General features: G+C 43.1%; 1 protein-coding gene across 3 annotated transcripts in view; it reads left to right on the top strand.

Annotated features, from left to right (window-relative positions):
• The window catches only part of ate1 (arginyltransferase 1), a 62,506-nt gene that overhangs the window by 37,529 nt on the left and 7,182 nt on the right, over window positions 1–17,795 (top strand). For all 3 annotated transcript variants that reach the window (XM_078273661.1, XM_078273663.1, XM_078273662.1), the window contains 2 exons: window positions 2,628–2,727; window positions 17,068–17,188. In XM_078273661.1, the coding sequence (XP_078129787.1) occupies window positions 2,628–2,727; window positions 17,068–17,188 (221 nt within the window). The remainder of the gene's footprint in view (window positions 1–2,627; window positions 2,728–17,067; window positions 17,189–17,795) is intronic.

The raw sequence follows: 17,795 nt of genomic DNA, 5'->3' as shown, positions 1-17,795 counted from the left end.
ATAGTTTGGTTAAATTTTCAGAAAAAGAAACATTTTTGTTGCCTACATTGCTTACAATATCATCTCTCAAAAAACTAAACATATGAAGTGCATTTAAGTGCCATATTACATTGTAAAATTTTTAAAGAAAACATTTTCTGAAATGTCAACCTCAAACTAAGCCATACATTAAACATACATTAAACATACATTAAACATACATAAACATACATTAAACATACATAAACATTACCTTAAGTTGTGCAACTTAACTTTCAGAACTACAAGTTTCAACCTGAGACTGATCTGTATATAGGCCTATATGTACATATTAGTTATACTCAACCTATTTTAATTTATATATTTGATTACAATGCTACACAGCTCTGTTAGACTTATGCTAGTAGATCGTTGATCAGCTGTTTCTCCGTGAAGAGAGAGTGAGAGAAAATGGTGCACAAGAATCAGCTGTGATAGTCAACCAGTCGGCTCTTTAGGAAAATTGTGGTCACCGCTATGTATTTTCTTGTCTTTGTTTTTGGTAGTTGTTGTGTTTGGTGTAGTTTCATCGTCCATACGACTCTGTGATTTACTTTTGTCGGATCCGCTTCGTGGAATGGATGAGAAATGTTTTCTGTTGAGATGCTGAAGCATTGACGTTGTGCTATTATTGTGGTAAGCTAGCTCCATTATGCAGTAGACACACTGTACGGAGTTTTTGTTTCGTTTTTTAATTATGTTTGAACTGATTCCAAACTTTGGACACTTTCTGTCGTTTTCTCCAGCCTGTCTCTACTCTTAGCCCCTCACTGTTTACGCTCTGGCATGTCTCGCCAGCAGACTTAGCAGCGTCTGGTGTGCGACAATAATGATTCGTGTGGAAACACCGTCCGTCAGCAATACAACGTTGGTAACACTGATTTAACGAAGCTTCGAGGCAAATCATTTTGCATCGAGGATTTTTTGTAATCAAATTATTCGAGGAATCGCTTAAGCCCATGTTGCGATGGAGCATTGCTGTGCCAGAGCATGCCGGACCAATTCTTAATCCTGCAGCTCGGGACATTCCTAATTTTTAATTTATTTACAGTACATACATATGCTATCTGATTTCAGATTAATGTCCTGAGTTAAATAAGCCTCTGTGTGCTTCCCATTACTGTTATGTCTGGCTAATCAACACTGTTCTTGTAGCGTTTGGTAATGAAATGTTTCCGCACGCATGTAAGGCTGCAGTAAGCACCTTGTGTTATGCACAATTATGGGACGTGTGTGTGTGTGTGTGTGTGTGTGTGTGTGTGTGTGTGTGTGTACATACATCAGTATGAGGGAAGCTGTGCAGGAGCTTGATAGGACTTGATAATTGGCTTGTGCTGGAGTGTCAGATGGCTGAAGAGGGGATAATGGCGGACTCAAGCTGCTGCCATGGGGGTGGAGGTGGGGGTGTGAAGGCCTCAAGTGAAAGGGGGTGCAGGACTTTTTGTGAATGGGCCCCTCGCCTCTTTTGACCCCCCTCCCCCAATTCAGGCCTTTTGTGAAGAGGGGATGGGAACCCAGGAACCTGGCAGCAAGCGGGTGACCTTCTAGCACCTCGCTCTAGCTGCCTCTCTTCTCCCTCCCTTTCTCTTTCTTGACCCTCCTCTTTTATATTCTTCTCCTGCTCTCTCTCTCTCTCTCTCTCTCTCTCCCTGTCTCTCCCCCTCCCTGGATTGGGCTGCTTTGTCCCATGTCTTATTTTTCAGTGCATCTATTTTATTTTAAGGCCTCTTTCTCTCTCTGTTAAGTATTGTAAGAAAGGGATTTCTCCCCCTTCATTTGAGTGGGTGAAAAACAGAGGGTGGAAGGAAGAGTGAAACAAAAAGAGAGAAGAAAGAGGAGCTGGAATTTAGTTATGGAATAGTGAAGGAAACAGCGGAGAGAAAGAGGAAAATAGGCTTTTAGAAAAAGGATGCAATTAGGGAAGAAACTATTGAGGGACATAAAGCAGGCAAGACATTTACTGTATTTGAAGAAGCCATATAAATCTTCCAAGTTCTAAATCTTTATTTTACACGCTCTCTGTTTTTTTACCACCTTCCTTTCTGCTGGAGGGCTCATGCAGATAAAGAGAAGGCAGTTGTTTTTGTGTAATGAAATGAGACCAAGAAAAGCTGTCTTTTTGAGTGTGGGTGTTTACTTCCTCAGCTTAGGCACTGCTCTAGTCAGAGCTGCTAGTACCAATTTTATTTCTTAATGCCCTCATTTATATGCTGTTGATATACTAACTTGTAAGGAAAACACATTTTAAGTTAGCTGGTGTACACTCAGACACTACTGTTTAGGTATTGTAATATAAATGAATATATTCTAAATTGGTCTTTGTCAAACAAACATAAATTTAAAATAATAAAATCGCCAGTAAAATATGTAATGCATTAATCTTACACCCAGTTCACTGTGTACATTGCAAACATGTTTATGTACTGTGTACACTGCAATGCAGCATCTCCAACCAGGATTAGCTGAAAAAGAGAAAGTGGTGCTGGAGTGAGCCGTTATTGTGAAGAAGCAACAACACCAACAACATGCATATGTGTGTTTTCTGAAAGCCTGAGCCTTTTCTTCCAGTGCCTATCTGAAAAGGTGTGTCTGTGTGTTTGCTGCCACAGGGAGATCGCTTTCACCAGGCAGCTGCAGAAACAGTCCCCCAAGCTGTCCTACTACTACCTGGGCTTTTACATTCACTCCTGTCCCAAGATGCGGTATAAGGTATGCATTGTCTCACATTTACACGTACAACACGTTTCTCATGTTTTTCACTTTTTATATAAACCACATCTATAAATGCTAAAAAAGATAAATTGATTTGTATCACACATCTTTGATACTTTGCTCAAAATCGTTTCCTAAGCATTTTTTTTTTTTTTTTACATGTTTTTAGTATTACATTTAATAGTTACATGTTTTGGCAACTGCGAGAGAACTGCTGCAACACTACATAATCCTAGTGTGAGTTACACATACATCCATGCAAACTTTTGCTCTGATAGATAACACACTTCTGTCCCTTATGTAACTTGATGGCAACACTGCTGAATCTTAAAATTCAAATTTCTGTTAATGATAACCAGTTTAATGGCTGTACAGCATTAAGCTCAATGATGCTGTATTCCCATGCTTTGTTTATTATTTCACATAAAGTGAGTTGTTGCCCTGCTACCCAAAATGCCACGCTAATATATATGACTAACATTTTGATGTGCAAGCCCATTTCGCGTGAGAAAAATGTTTCCGCTCTATCTGTTTGGGGTTTTAATGTTTCACACCGAGCCTCGCTTCCACAGCATCTCTCTGTTCATGAGGGACGGTCAAGATATCTGTCCTTTACCGTTATCATGTGTGGAAGACAGACAGCGAAGCAGTAAAGTTCAACTGTTTTATGGGCACATCAGGAGGATGAGTCAATTTCAATGTGTTGATCCCTCTCCCACACTATTTACATATCTCTCTCTCCGTCCATCCGCCTCTTCCCTGAACTGGTCCTCCCCTCTCAGTCCAGTGACCAAAGGGGTTTGTTTCTCTGATTACTTTTGCATAATGTAGGTTTCTATCTTCCTGAGAGACATTAAATGTCCCAACTGCCTGCTACTTTTGTTATTATAGGTGCAAAGGCCTCAACAGGGGTCTACCTATGTGCTTTCCTCTCTCATTTCCACATGAACACTGGCACCTGCTCTACATTTTCATGTTTTAGAGTATGGAATGTTGCTGTCCATAAGTCTATCCAGCTCAGTGATACAGATCGAGTATACTTCTTTAGAAGGAAAGGGTTGATTAAATGGTGCAAGAGGGGGTTACCTTAAAGATCAACTTTTTGTAACAGTCCAAAGGTAGATCAGGGGTCCTTTGTCGCTATCAAGATAACATAAACCTGCAAATGCATTATACTGTATAATCAAATTCACATGGAAAAGTTGTTAAACCTCAACAGCTGATTCATACGCAGTAAACCTCACGTTAGGAGTGGAAAAACAAGGAGAAATGTAAGTAAAGAGAGTGTGAGAGAAAAAAAGGGATAGAGGGGAGGCACATACAAGGAAGAGAGGACAAGGCTGCTGAAGACATTAAAGGTTGAGATGAAGTTCACACTGGTGACGGCAACTGTAACTCGGCAGCAAGAAGTGTGTTTGGACACAGGCATATATATGCATAATTTTACTGCAGTTGATGTACTTTTACACAATATGCACAATGTACATGCACACAGGAGCCACTGCACACAAACACGCTCACATTCACACCAAACACCATTTAAAGATCTATAGCTTCAGGAGGATGGTGAAAGAAAGCAGCCTTTCCAAGTCCATTAGTTTGGCCAAGATTTACCATTCATCCCCTCTTTTTCTCATCCATCCTCTATTTCTCTGTCATTTCATTCAGATGTTCCCAGATCTTGTTCTTGTCCATGGGAGGCTGATGTCTTGTTGGGGATTATGGCAACGTGCCACATCTTTTTATCCATTTACATCTTCTTTTGGGGGGTTGCATAGTGCTTTGCCCATTTTCTCAGTTTGAGAGTGTGTATGGAATGTATGTGAGTGTGTTTGCTCTGTTTATGTGTCTGTGTGTTGAATCTTGATCACGCTGTTTGTCTGAGAACGCTGTTACCACAGCACCTAACCCCCCTCTGCGCTGGTATTTACTCCCCCCAACCCCCCATATCTGTTCTTGTGTGTTTGCCATTGCGGCGTCTTGTTCACAGCCTCCCCACTTCTTCCTATTTTACCCTCGGGAAAGAACACAGAAAAAGGGTGAGAAGGTTGCCCGGTTCCCACCTTTGGGCTCTCACACTCCCACAGAAGCACACCCGCGCTCAAATGCACTCTCTCCACATGCACAGTGTCTCGCTCCATTGTCTGATTTGCATATGAGCCCAAGTAGATCATTAATGCACAGCCATACTGTGGAATTGTTCAAGTCGCTAAGATGGGGAGCCCCTAAACTCCACTGTTATTGTGTTGGAGGGTTTCTGGTTTCTGGATCTCAGTCCTGCTGCTTGCCTCTTTAAAGACCAAAACACCAGCACTTGAACCCTGCTGGACACCACTCAAACCCCTTGAACACCACTCCCCCTCTCCATGTTACCCACCTACCCCCTCCCCTTTCCCCTTGCCACCTCTTCAGGGAACTCCCTCTACCCATCGCTTTCTGAGAACGTGTACACACTGGTACGTGGATACATTTAAAAATACATTTCTGCCCCTCATTTGAGCCTTCTGCGCATGCAAAGGTGGGGCTTTTCACACCCAAACTCTGAGCTTTTTGCAAATATAAGCAGATAATCAAATCAGTGCATTATACTTGTGTGGACAATCACTGTTATGTGTTACTCTTATGTGTGCAAGCTTGCACAGCAGCTGGATTCTGTCATTATCACGGGATCATACAAAAATTTGTGTCCGAACTGCAGCGGACCGAACCAATCAGCGTCCAGTATGTAGCTACCGGCAGCTACGAGCATGGTTTAGGTGTGTGTGTGTGACATCCACAACTGTCCGTTCAAAACAACAATGACGGACGTGGTGGACAGATGGTTCATTCAATCACCTGCCTTGTATTTTTTGCAATTGCCTTCTCAGATGGTTCTGTGTAAAAAACCATTTGGTGCGTCAGGTTATTAATAGGGTGGATGTGAACTGAATTTCAGTGGAAGCTTAGATTGCCTTTCTCAACCCATGCTGAGTGGAATCCTGAAAACATATTATTTACCATTCAAAACCAGTTTCCTCTGTGGAATTTCAAACGATTGTTCATACAGTACTCTCATTCCCTGAGGAGCAATGAAAATGCATTGTTTATGTAACTGATACCAGCAGGATCGTGAAAGGCTTTTTATGGTGCCTCTATATAGCGTTCATAGACATACTGGAGATTTTTCAAAACTAGTAGTAAGGTAACACTTTCTTAAGCCTCTACCTGAGCTGTTCTTTTGTGTGCCCTGTCCTGTCTCCTGCTGCATGTGTGTTAAGGCCCTGACACACCAACCCAATAATCGGCCGTCGGACAGTCTGGCGAGGTCAGTGACTCGAGTCTGTTCGGTGTGTTCCGTGCCGTCGTCAGTCGGAGGAGCTGTCGGCCCTCATTTTGGCCACCTGACTTGCTGGGTCGGAGGGCGGGCAGTGCAAACCTGGAAATAACGAGCGGGATGAGCGACGGAACGCCTCTCAAAATCTGACGAAAATCTTTTAAACTGACCTTTGTCGATCTGAAATGAAGACAGATTCAGCAGCTGTATGGCCTATTTCTCGCTTAAAATATTTTCAGAAACACGTTTCAGTGAACTATTTTTGTAAAATACGAGATCATATTTCGAACAAGCCGCCTTTACTATCGGCTGGAGAAGCCAGACCCACGTGACGCGTTGTCATTTCCATTGTGCAGAACGTACGCTCAAGACGGCGTCGCTTCGGTGTGTTCCAAGGCACTTTTTGGACCTCGGGGAGCTGACTGATCTGTCCGACTGCCTTTTCTGCCGACGGTCAACCGTCGGGTTGGTGTGTCAGAGGCTTTAGGGATTTAGCTGTGTAAGGCTGCAGTCTTAAGAGTGGACTGGCTCTTATCTGTGTTTCCATTTTAGAGCATTCTTGAGTTCTGAGTCTTTTCTGCCAGGTCACATCTCTGCATGCCCAGGGGAACAGCTCCATGTGTGATGGGGTTTAAAACTTCTAAGCAGTGCCAAAGCCTGGACATGGTCCTGCAGTGCAGCCTTAAAGGGTCCTAGAAGACTTGGAGTCCAGCCAGGAACAGGAGGCTGCCTGGCCAGTGTCAGACCCTCTCCTTTGTCTTCAAAGCTGGGACGGAGCGTCCCACAGTGCCTTGTTGGTTTGGCTGGTGGGTTCGGGGTTAGACGTGACATCCTGCCCCTGGCTCCTGTCCTTTGGCCCTCCCTTAGCCCTCCCTTAGTCCTCTCTGGCCCTCTGATGTTGAGCTGTGGAGAGCAGAAGGTGAAGCTGTTGGAGGCTAAATGAGACCAAAGGTCTTGGCCCTTCTGCCACTCTTTTTCCCCCCACATTGCCTCTCATGTGAAGCTAAAAGTCATCTGAATTAACCACTCTTGTGACTTTAGACGGAGTAACTGAGGCTTTGTGGCTTAGAAAGCTAAATTCTCTGGCTTTCTGATATATATATATATATATATATCTATATATATATATATAGATATAGATATATATATAGATATATATATATATATATATAAGTCACGCAGCATATTTGTAGCTTGCTTGGACCGATTGTGGTCAAATGGCAATGGAAACTGGTGACAATAGTACACACACATTTCTTGGGGCTTCCCTAACAAAATTTTCTAAAAATTCTGCTGCCATCAAGACTTTTTGCAATAGACCTATACATCTAGATGCAGCTACGGTTTTTTACAAGTACAATGAGATTAATAGGTAAAATAGCAATAAAGTGACAGTAAAGTTACACCCTAAACGGTAAACCTAATCTGGCATTATACATCTTATATTACCTGAGGTTCAACTCTTGACATGATCTGCCTTAGCATGTTTATCTGTTAACACCAAATACAAATGCCTTACCCTGCACACTTTTTTTCTCCTCATGTTTTAGTCCCTTGTCCTCCAATAACAACCACCACCCAGCTTCAGCAGCTCGCAAAATGTACTCAGCGTTTCATTTGCTTTCATTTGATACACTTCCACTTTTGATTTTGGGCCGAACAAGGAGTAAAAGATCCATGCCACGTTATAGTGATTTTCCATTTCTTTGCCGAGGTGTGTGTATATATGTGAGCACTTGTCCGTGTCGGTTATTTGGAAATCCTGAATAAGCAGACTTTGATGATAACAAACGAGGCGCTCACCCACTTGGCTTTACCAATCTGCAGTACCTGGTTTTAGCAGATCAAGCACTTTTCAATTGTGGCATACATGCACATACACACAAGACAGAATATGCACACAGACAGAATACCCAGTCGTACCCAGTCAGCGAGGGAGTGAGAGAGTTACATGAAGTGGCTCTTACTTTTGTTATTATTGTTCCCAGTGAAAGAATGTCTTGTTCTGAGCCCAGGAAACCATTAAATTTTCCACAGAGGGGAAGAAAGAAGGAGTGAGCAAAATAAGTGAAAGGAGGAGGAAGAGTACAGATGGAGAGAAAAAAAGGAGTGACAAAATGTGTGCCAAATGAGAAAAGGAAGCAAGATGAAAAGGATTATTCGTTTTCTTGGTGGTACTTCACTGACTTTTAAAGAGCCCTTTTTTCGCAGCAGCTGCACCTCCGTTCCCTTTCAAACCAGCTCCTCCTTGCCCACAAACAACAAACACACTGTCAGAGAGCCGGTCAGTTCTCTAGCAACAGCCAGCAGTTTACCGCATGGCTTTTAAATTCACTGGACCTGAAATGAATCCATCCAGGTGTCAGCCACTGTGTGGAAGAGTGTGTCACAGCCGATAAAAGAATTTGATGTTGCTTTCAGTCAGTTGCTGCTATGGTAATGTTTGTCCTTCATCAGCGTGTGCCTGCAGGCTTTTCTGTCACCTGCTGCATGAGCCTAGTTCTCATGACATCAATTAGACATGACAAATTACCTCCCAGCTCAGGCATGTACAACGGACCTCATTTTCTCAGGACATACAAATACATACACAAGTTGAATAGTGATCAATACTAAAGGTCTCATACTCTCACTGATTTAATTTCAGTTCAATCAAATCAATCCTGATAGCTGGCCCTAAAAGAGAAAAACTATACTCATCAACTAGCGGTGTATATCAATGTATTGAATCCCTCCCTCAAACAGTCTCCTCTCCAGGTACGTAGTTGCAGGTTGTGACATGCTAAAAGGCTCCAAGCCACCGCTATCAGGATGCATGAATGTTTTTTTCTTACTCAAGGGGCTCATTCAGACAGTATGTTATGTGTACGTGTGACCTCACATTCTGCGTGTAACTTGTTGTACATCTGGGCAGATTAAGAGTGACAGTGAGTGAGTTTGAGGCATCTAGAGGCCCCCCATTCCTTCACACTGTGCTACAGTACACCGTTATATATATATATATATATATATGCATATGTATGTATGTGTATATATATGTATATGTATGTATATATATATATATATATATATGTGTGTGTTGGATTTGTTCATGAGGACACTCTTTTCTTTCCCTTTTTCTCTCGGCACAAACGTTACAACCCTTTTGATAGATTTTTATGAGTTGTATTGAAAATGTTTTACGGTGAACAGCAGTGTTTGTGTGGAACTGTGGGTTTACGCTTCACAGGCCCTACAGGTCCAGGCACAGTATAGCCACCCCCTTTTTCTCTTTCTGTCCGTCTTTTTTTTTTGCTTCAGTTCTTCTTTCAGCAACTGTTCAGGAATCCAGCCACCATGCTGGCTTCAATGAAAGATTGATCGAGAGAGAGAGAGAGAAGAGATCAGACTGAACAAACTTTCAGCAAATGTTATTCAGAGTTATGGCATCACATTTTGTTCATTTAGTCTGATGTTATTACTGGGCTAGCAGTCAGAAGTGGTGAGGATCCTGTTTCTCCAATTGCCATATCTGCATCTTAAGATGCACTAAGCCGTGATGGCTTAAATAGAGGTGGTATAAGTTTACTGTGGTGGGTGCTCTGTTCCATTTTGAAACTGATGGCCTCATGTGTTTACCGTAATAATTCTTTTCTTTCTTTATACTTTCTTTTCCTGAGATGAAACAATATTCAGTTGGTTTTTCAAAGGTATTCTTTTGCCAGCAGCATTACCTTCCAAATTAGAAAACCTGTGCCCATCAAAATAAGATCCAACCCAACCAGGCACATTTTCACCCTCTCTGAAATTTATAAGCTAAAACATACCGCTTTTGCTGGCTTCCAGCTCCCCTCCCCCCTGTCTTAAATTGGAGCCTTTCTGACAAAAACAGTTCTTTTTGATTTAGTTCGACAGGAGACCACCAACAGTGCACCTCTTAGCAGAAACATTTGTTTAAAGTTTTTGATAATTTCTCTTCTCTTTTATACCTCATCATCTTTTTCTTTTCTTTTCGTTGTGTCCTGCCACGGTTGTGTTTTTAACAAATCATTAACAGGCTGCAGCAAAGTCTGGGGGCGTCCGCTGCCTGGCACCCCCCGGGAGGAGCGCTGACAGGGTGATGGTCCGAGGGAGCAGAGTCAGGTCAGAGGTCAGGTCAGACGATTCAGTCTTACTGTGTGTGGAAGGACGGAGTTGGAGGAGGGTAGGAGTGAGGGAAAGGTGTGATGGTCACAAGGGTGAAAGTGAGAGTTTGGATATGGTGTCATGCTGAGCAGATCCAGAGCCCCCTTTCTGCCAGCCTGAGGTGTTTGCCTTGCCATTAACTTCAGCACTATTTATTTTCAAACCTTCTGCAGCTGCGCCACTTTGTCTGAAATGCCTAGTTTCTTTTTGGCAAGGGAATGCATTCAGATCTTTGATAAGCACTACTGGACAGAATAAGCTGGTCTCATGAATGCAGTTAGACACATATTCAAAATGTGGGTGGAGGGCCTCGGGTTTAGTCTTGCAGTTAGAAGTTTGAGGTGGGGTTTTAAGACCGAGATTAGTGGCTGCAGCTTTAACTGCAAGTCGGTAAGCTGTGGTCTGTGTCAGACAGGCGTAACAGCTCGCCTGTCTATAAAGACCAGAGTAGATAAAGAGATAAAAGTGCCCAGTCTGTGAGCTGATGCCCATAAAAGCGCTGCCATTGGTTCTCAGGGCTCCGTCGAAATGCGATCCTGTAAAAATATTTTCTCCTCATTAACCTGTCATCCGTGGAGCCGTGACGCATAGGCGAGGGAGTGCTGGGACAGATTGGGGTGGGTGGAGGGGATTGTGCGGGTTGTCTAGGGGCCCAAGGGGGAGACTTAACAGAACTGGGTGCTTTATTCGAAGGCCATCCTGTGGTAATGTGTTGAGTAGGGTGAAAAGGCCTTGGTGGGCTCGGAATGTTTAAACAGCAGCAGTTAGGATACATCTCCCCAAACGCAGAGCCCAGACATGTTCGGGGCGCACACACACACACACACACACACACACACACACACACACACACACACACACACACACAATAACACACAATAACACACACACAGAACTAAACACACACACAAAAGTGTGTACATTCTGTCACAGACTGTGGTGAAAGTACATCTCTGTGGTCTTTTCTGAGACATGGCTTGTTTGGACATGTCTTTCATTGGCGCTGTCCCTCTGTCCAGCCTGCTTTGGTTCTGGTGTTATTTGTCTAGCTGCATGTGTGCTTGTGTGAGTTGCGCTGTTTACGTGTGTCCATCAGCAGCTCCAGGCCCCCTGGCCATGCCCCCTTGTCTGGGCAGAATGTATGCATTTCAACAGTCTTAGGACTATAGAGGGAGTGTATTGTGAGAGCTGTATGTTTGAGAGAGAGTACGGATGTATGGATCAGGGCCTCTGTTTATTGTTTTTTGACGAAGGTTGGCTGAATTTGACCCTGGGTCAGAGTGCAGGCCCAGGCCAGCCTAGGTTAGCACTGCTCGGCTCTGGGTCACACTAGGCTCCTTTGTATACCCTCCGAGTTCAGGCTTGTCCTGGGTGACAAGCAGCTGAATAACGTACTGCCAGGAGTAGACAAATGTGACTCGGTGGTGACCACATTTGTCTGTTTTGGGTCAAATGTCCTTGTTCTGCTGAAAGTGCTTGACAAATGCGTAATCCTGACTAAATATCCCATTCACTATTGTGCTCAACCTCCTATATTACGAAACCGGCTCCTGTTTGTATTGCATGTTATTTTTTGAATATCTTTTGCCAGAAGCAAACGGAGCAAGGTCTAACATTAGTGACCTCATCTATTCTGCGACCAGCCTTACATCACACTCTTGGAGCCGCTCTGTCTCATACTGAAGTAGGTGTTCAGTTGACCTGCAGATTACTCTATAACTTAATGCTCTTTCCTGCAGAGATTCATGCTGCACCGATACTGTTAACAAGAATAGACTCATTGAGGCTGCATTCAGACATTGGGCACAGTCCCTGACTCGTGCACACACACACGCTACTGTAAAGGAACACCTCAGCTAGGTGTAGGGTGGGTGAAAACCCAACTGGCAATATGAGCAGGAAATCAACAGCAGATGTGGGTGTAAAGTAATGCACATGGAGGCAGGGGAACCCTCTTACTAGGACACCAAGTCCACCTCCTATCTTCTGGTCTTTCCTCCACCAAGCCTGAAAGAGGATCACTTTGAACCATGAAACCGCTGTGCGACTGCGAAGTAGTGAATGACCTCATCCTCAAAAAGTCTCCCTCTAATGCAAGATGTGGTAGTGTCAACATATTGCTGCATTTTATGATATCAGGAGAAATATTAAAAGACAATATAAAAGTAATAGAAAGCAGGGGAAAACACAAGAGGAACATAAAAAACAAAGGGTAAGAATAATGATATATAGGACATCAGGGTAGGTCTATCAATTTGAATTAGTGATTTGATTCTGTAGGCTTTGGCTGCATACATTTTCTATTTTCTCAATTTAACCATTGATCGCTTTGGTCTACGAAAAATGCTCAACAGAATTTCCAAGTAGACGTCTTCAGATTCAATTTTTTTGTTGTTGCTTTTTTTGACCAATGTTCCACATCCCAAAGTGATTTTAATTTACAGTGATTTAAAACAGAAGCAAATCCTCACAAATTGAGAAGCTGAAACCAGATAAATATTCAGAATTAAATGACATGAATTGTTATGCCAGAGCCAAAAGCATGGCTGCATTAATCCATGAATTTGTTCCTCAGTTCTTCCTCTGTTTGCTCCACGCAAACCCATTTTATTGTTGCCAGAAGGATACAACGCATTACTTTCTATCCAGCGGATGTGTTCTAATAAATATTGGCCTGACACAGGTTTTTACTGTAGCAAAATATTAAACTGTTGGTAACACTTTACTTGAAGGTATCTACGTAAGAGTGACATGACGCTAACGTGACCCTAACTTGTCATGACAAAAACCGAATGACACTTAATGACAGAAGTGTTATGTCATAAATGTTTATGACTTGTTCATAATGTTTATGACACGTTCATGACCGTGTCATGTCACTCTTATGTAGATACCTTCAAGTAAAGTGTAGCCAAACTATTTAACTGGTAATAAGCTGAGCTGATGTGAATTGGTGGGACATGTGAATGACACTTGTGGCTGATGGTCTCTCGCTTGATGAAAGCTGTCTCAACTTTAAACATACTGAACTCATACTCAGGCAAGGAGATAGAGGGGGAAAAAAAAAAAGCGGAATGCAAAAGCGGTGTAGGTTTTCACAAGGATTCCTTGGCTGCAGCGAGGCACTCGATTTATGCGTCTGATTAATTGGTTTTCATATAAATCACAGGTACTGGCCTGGGGCATCGCTCCCTATCTTGAGGTGTGTCTAAAAACAAGACAGGCATGTGTGGAAAGGGTGCACAGTGAAGGAGAGCAACACGGTGACAGTTATGTGTTTCAGTCGTTGAGTTGGTCATAAAGTTCAGTCTGACAGCAGGGCCCCTGCTGCACTATCTGTATGTGTGTAAAGTCTGTGTGGCCTGAAAAGAATGAGTGATGCTGTGTCACCGAGGGAGCTCGGCGTGATAATAGATCTGCAAAGTATTGTGTAACTGTGTGTCAAGTTCTGTGGAGATGTGTGTTTATTTACTTGTGATGATTGAGGTTGTGTAATTGTTTACTCTGGGGCAGCTTGTTATTCAAATGAGGTTGAGTAATTTCCCCCGCAGTCTTGTTAAAGTTCAGTTCATTGGGAAGACTGCACTGTAGCAGATTGCCTTCATATAAATGGTGACCTCTTCACATTAATTAACAAAACACACTGCAAAACAATACATTGCAATGATTGAGTGCATTCTCTTACTTGTAAATGTACAGTGTCCATTTTGTTTTATGTAGCTGCCGTTAAATGCAGCTCTTTATTTCTCGTCTTCATCTCACCCTCTGTCTACTTAGCTCTTCCCCCGTTTCTGTCTCTTCTTCCAAGCCAGCCCTCTTCATCCCCAGCTTCCAACACCCTCTCTCAGTGCTGGGCCCCTTCGTCCTGGCACTCAGACTGCTCCTATCACTTCCATCAGCTCGCCTCAGTCTGTGTCTCAGTGACGTTAAATACCATCCCGTTACCCAGCCATCTGCACCTAATTTTCTCTCATCCCTCCCCGATTCAGTCCTATCTCCCTCTCATTTCTCACACCTCTGACGGCAGCCAAGTCTATCTGCTGAAGTTTGTACGTTTCCTTCTTTCTCCACTTGTTTTTTTTCATTCCCCGTGTCCTTTTTTCCATCTCTCTAAATGAGCCTTTCAGAGGTTGTCAGTCATCGGCATCACCTCTATATCCGTCTGAACATGCGAGCGCAGAAAGGAGGGAAGGGATGGAGGGATGGTGACGGATTGGTTTGTGAGGGAGGCTCTGAGCATTCAGAAAGGGAGGAACGGAGCCGCTCAAGAGAGGAGGACCAAACCAAAAAGATGTTCATCTGGAAAGCCTCATCCTGGTTATCTGTCGAGCAGCCGGCTAGCCCTCTAACCCAATAACACACATAAACACACGCAAGAAAGCTCATCCATATGGCTTTCTGGCCATTCACATGTATTCACTATCACTTGCTGTGGCCCTTCTCACGCCACTTGCTGACCTAACATAGGAACATAGAGTTGTAGGAATAGGCCATTTTACTCCCAGCTATTAGATTAGCTGTGACACTCTCTGCACTCTCTCTCTCAAGGATCTACGTTTCAGAAAACTATTACTGCATTATCTGTTGCTATAAGTAAATAGTTAGATAAAGAGATGGATATTGTGAGCAAGCTGACGTGAAAGCAGGAAACACTGGGCTGAAGAAGAGCCAAAGGAAGCTGCAGGGGTAGCTGTAAATTACAGGGCCTTCACGCCAACCTGTGGAAGGAAAAAAATAAAGAGGGAAGAAAAAAGAAAGTCCGTGGTGAGCTCAGTCTTCACTTTCAGTCCAATAAAGAAAAGAAGCTGACAGATGTGTTGTGGCAAACCAGGCTTTTCTTTCCCCTCTTCTTTCTTCTTTTCTCTCTCCTCTGTCCAGACCACTAATAGCTGGGTCCTCTCATCCTCCTACGTCCTTCTCCTCGTCCTTTTTCTTCTTTTCAGGGGAAGAATTGATGTGCCTGTGCCATGACCAGACTCTGTCTCTCATGTTGGTTAGATAGACCTCTCTTTCTGCTGAAGCTTTACAGCGAAAGACTCGCTATATCATGTTGGACTGTAGACACACAAAAAACAGAGGCCTTCAGAAATCAGGCATCCGCTTTGTTTCTTTTACAAATGCACACTGATACAAAGTGCAAACACGCAAAAACACAACTGCCTTTTTTTAAATGGAACAATAGCTTATCCAAACATGTCTCCTCCCATGTTTTCATTCTTCTATCTCTCTCATATCTTGTTAAAGGCTAGCTACTCCATTCACACCTCTATTTCTTTTCTTCACCTTTGTGACCGTCGTGTGTGTGTGTGTGTGTGTGTGTGTGTGTGTGTGTGTGTGTGTGTGTGTGTGTGTTTTCTGCATATAGAGGTGTGAGGTGTGTCCCACTGCGGTGTTGAAGGAGTCTATAGAGGTGAGGTAGAGTGTGAGAGTGTCAAGCTGACCACGCCGACAGTTGCAGAAGGTTGTAGGTTGTTGGGACATGGAGAGCATCCGATCAATGTGTGTGTCCATTGCAGCTACAGATGCATAGCATTCCACCACCATCCATCTGTTAGCAGAAGCACTTAAAGCATGATGGTGTCTTTACTCTGAATTGCCCCCCCCCCCCGTACAGCCTGTATTTCAGTTTTGGCCTTTATGACTATGTGAATTTAGTGATACATTTTGGCCTTTCTCCTGCACCACTTAATTTGTGGCGCAGAGCAAAATTGGTGGCTGCAGATGACAAGAAGGGAAAGCCTGACTATGAGTGCATGCACCAAATTCTTTTATTTCTCATTTTTCAGAGCTGTAAACCAGCATAGTTCATCCTCATGGCATCCTATCCTGCATGTAAAAACAAGCAGCATATTTTCCATATAGGCGTACAGACAGACGGCTCGTGGTCAGAGCGCCAGGCATGGTATTTCCTTTGTCTTGCTTATTTTGAGTTCGTAATGACATTTGTGTTTTCTTTTGTTTTGTTCTGAGTTCGTCCAGCACTTTTTGACCTCAGTTTTGTACATTTTGGAGTCTTTGTCCTATAGTTTACAGTCTCAAAAGCGATAAATATTATTGTGTGTGTTGAGATGGTGCAGCAGGCCCGTTGCAGGCGCCTGCTTGTTTACAGAGCTATCTCGGCAGTTTGTGTTTGTTTGTGTGATGGAAGACAGGTCTCTGATAATGGAGTCTCTTTCTCCTTTTCTCTTCACTCATTCTCTCTCTCTCTCTCTCTCTCTCTCTCTCTCTCTCTCTCTCTCTCTCTCTCTCTCTCTCTCTCTCTCTTCCCTGCAGCTGTTTTTGTTCAGCTTGGTTTACTTTCCATCCAAAATGTTAGGTCAAATACAGACTTGTACCCATTTCACAAGCACACATTACAATATGCTGGTGTGTTTACATTTCCTGCTCAGCATCGCAGACAACATAACACTCCTGATACCGTGAAGCATGACTTAAACAAAGAACAGGTCTCAACCCTGATCCTGACCCCGAGGTCAGTTTACAACTGGTCAAACCTTTAACCTGACAGGGTCACTAGCATCGTGTGAAAAAAAATGTTGCTAGGGTTGCAACAAGTGATTATTTTATCATCAATTTAAAAGAAATGTTTATAGATTAATTGAGTGTTTAAAATGTTAGAAAATTAGACAATGTATTCAAATTGCTTGTTGTGTCCAACTGTACTGAATTTATGGCAATATAAAAAAAATCCAAGGAAATCCTGGCATTTAAGAAGCAGTTGTAAGCAAAAGTTTGGCATTTTCCCTGGAAAAAATATATTTTTTAAAAATTTTAGACATTTTATGTTGATTGATTGATTGAACAATAATATATTGTTTTAGCAGGAGAAGCAGTAACCCTCTCTCTTTTTCATTCCCCAGGGGCAGTACCGGCCTTCAGATCTCCTGTGCCCTGAAACCTATGCCTGGGTACCAATAGAGCAATGCCTACCCCAGCTGGAGAACTCCCGCTATGCTCGTTTCAACCAGGATCCTGATGCAGGTACAACTATGTAACACCTTACTGTAACCAACATTCATTTAATGTATGAAACTGGAGGAAAAAAAACCCAGCATTTTCCTAACTTACTGACCTGTCCCTGTGAGCTTGGTCTTGGATCCTCCACTTCTTTGTACACGATGTTCTGGATGAACCCATGAACCTCGTGTTAACATCTGATCCGGTTTCACTGTGATGGTGTATTGAAATCTGTGGGCTTGCTCCAAGGCGGCGTGCAGTCACTGAACGGGGGTAAAGAGAGGGCCGACAGCTCTGATCACACAGCCTTCACTCCCCGTGATCCTTCAGCATGGTCCAAACAGAGCCAGCGCTGCCATTATGGATAATAGTGATATTAGCAATAATAAACCACATGCAGAATGTAGACTGGCAGACGCTCATCGCTTGGACTTGTGTTTTGAATGATGTTCTGCTTATGTGCATAGCCAAAGAGACTGATACATTTTCTGTCTCCTTCTTAAATCTCTCTCTGTTTACCCTACTGCGTTGATTCTGCATGCTTTTCTAGGTGGTTTACAGTGAATATGCAGTTAAATTCCTGCAACTTCCACATAAACCAAACTCAAAATTGTTTGCATCATTTAGCTGC

The sequence above is a fragment of the Sander vitreus genome, chromosome 17 (assembly GCF_031162955.1).
Source record: "Sander vitreus isolate 19-12246 chromosome 17, sanVit1, whole genome shotgun sequence".
Taxonomy (NCBI): Eukaryota; Metazoa; Chordata; class Actinopteri; order Perciformes; family Percidae; genus Sander; species Sander vitreus.
The sequence above is the reverse complement of the archived record's forward strand: the minus strand, read 5'-3'. Positions and strand labels throughout refer to the sequence as shown.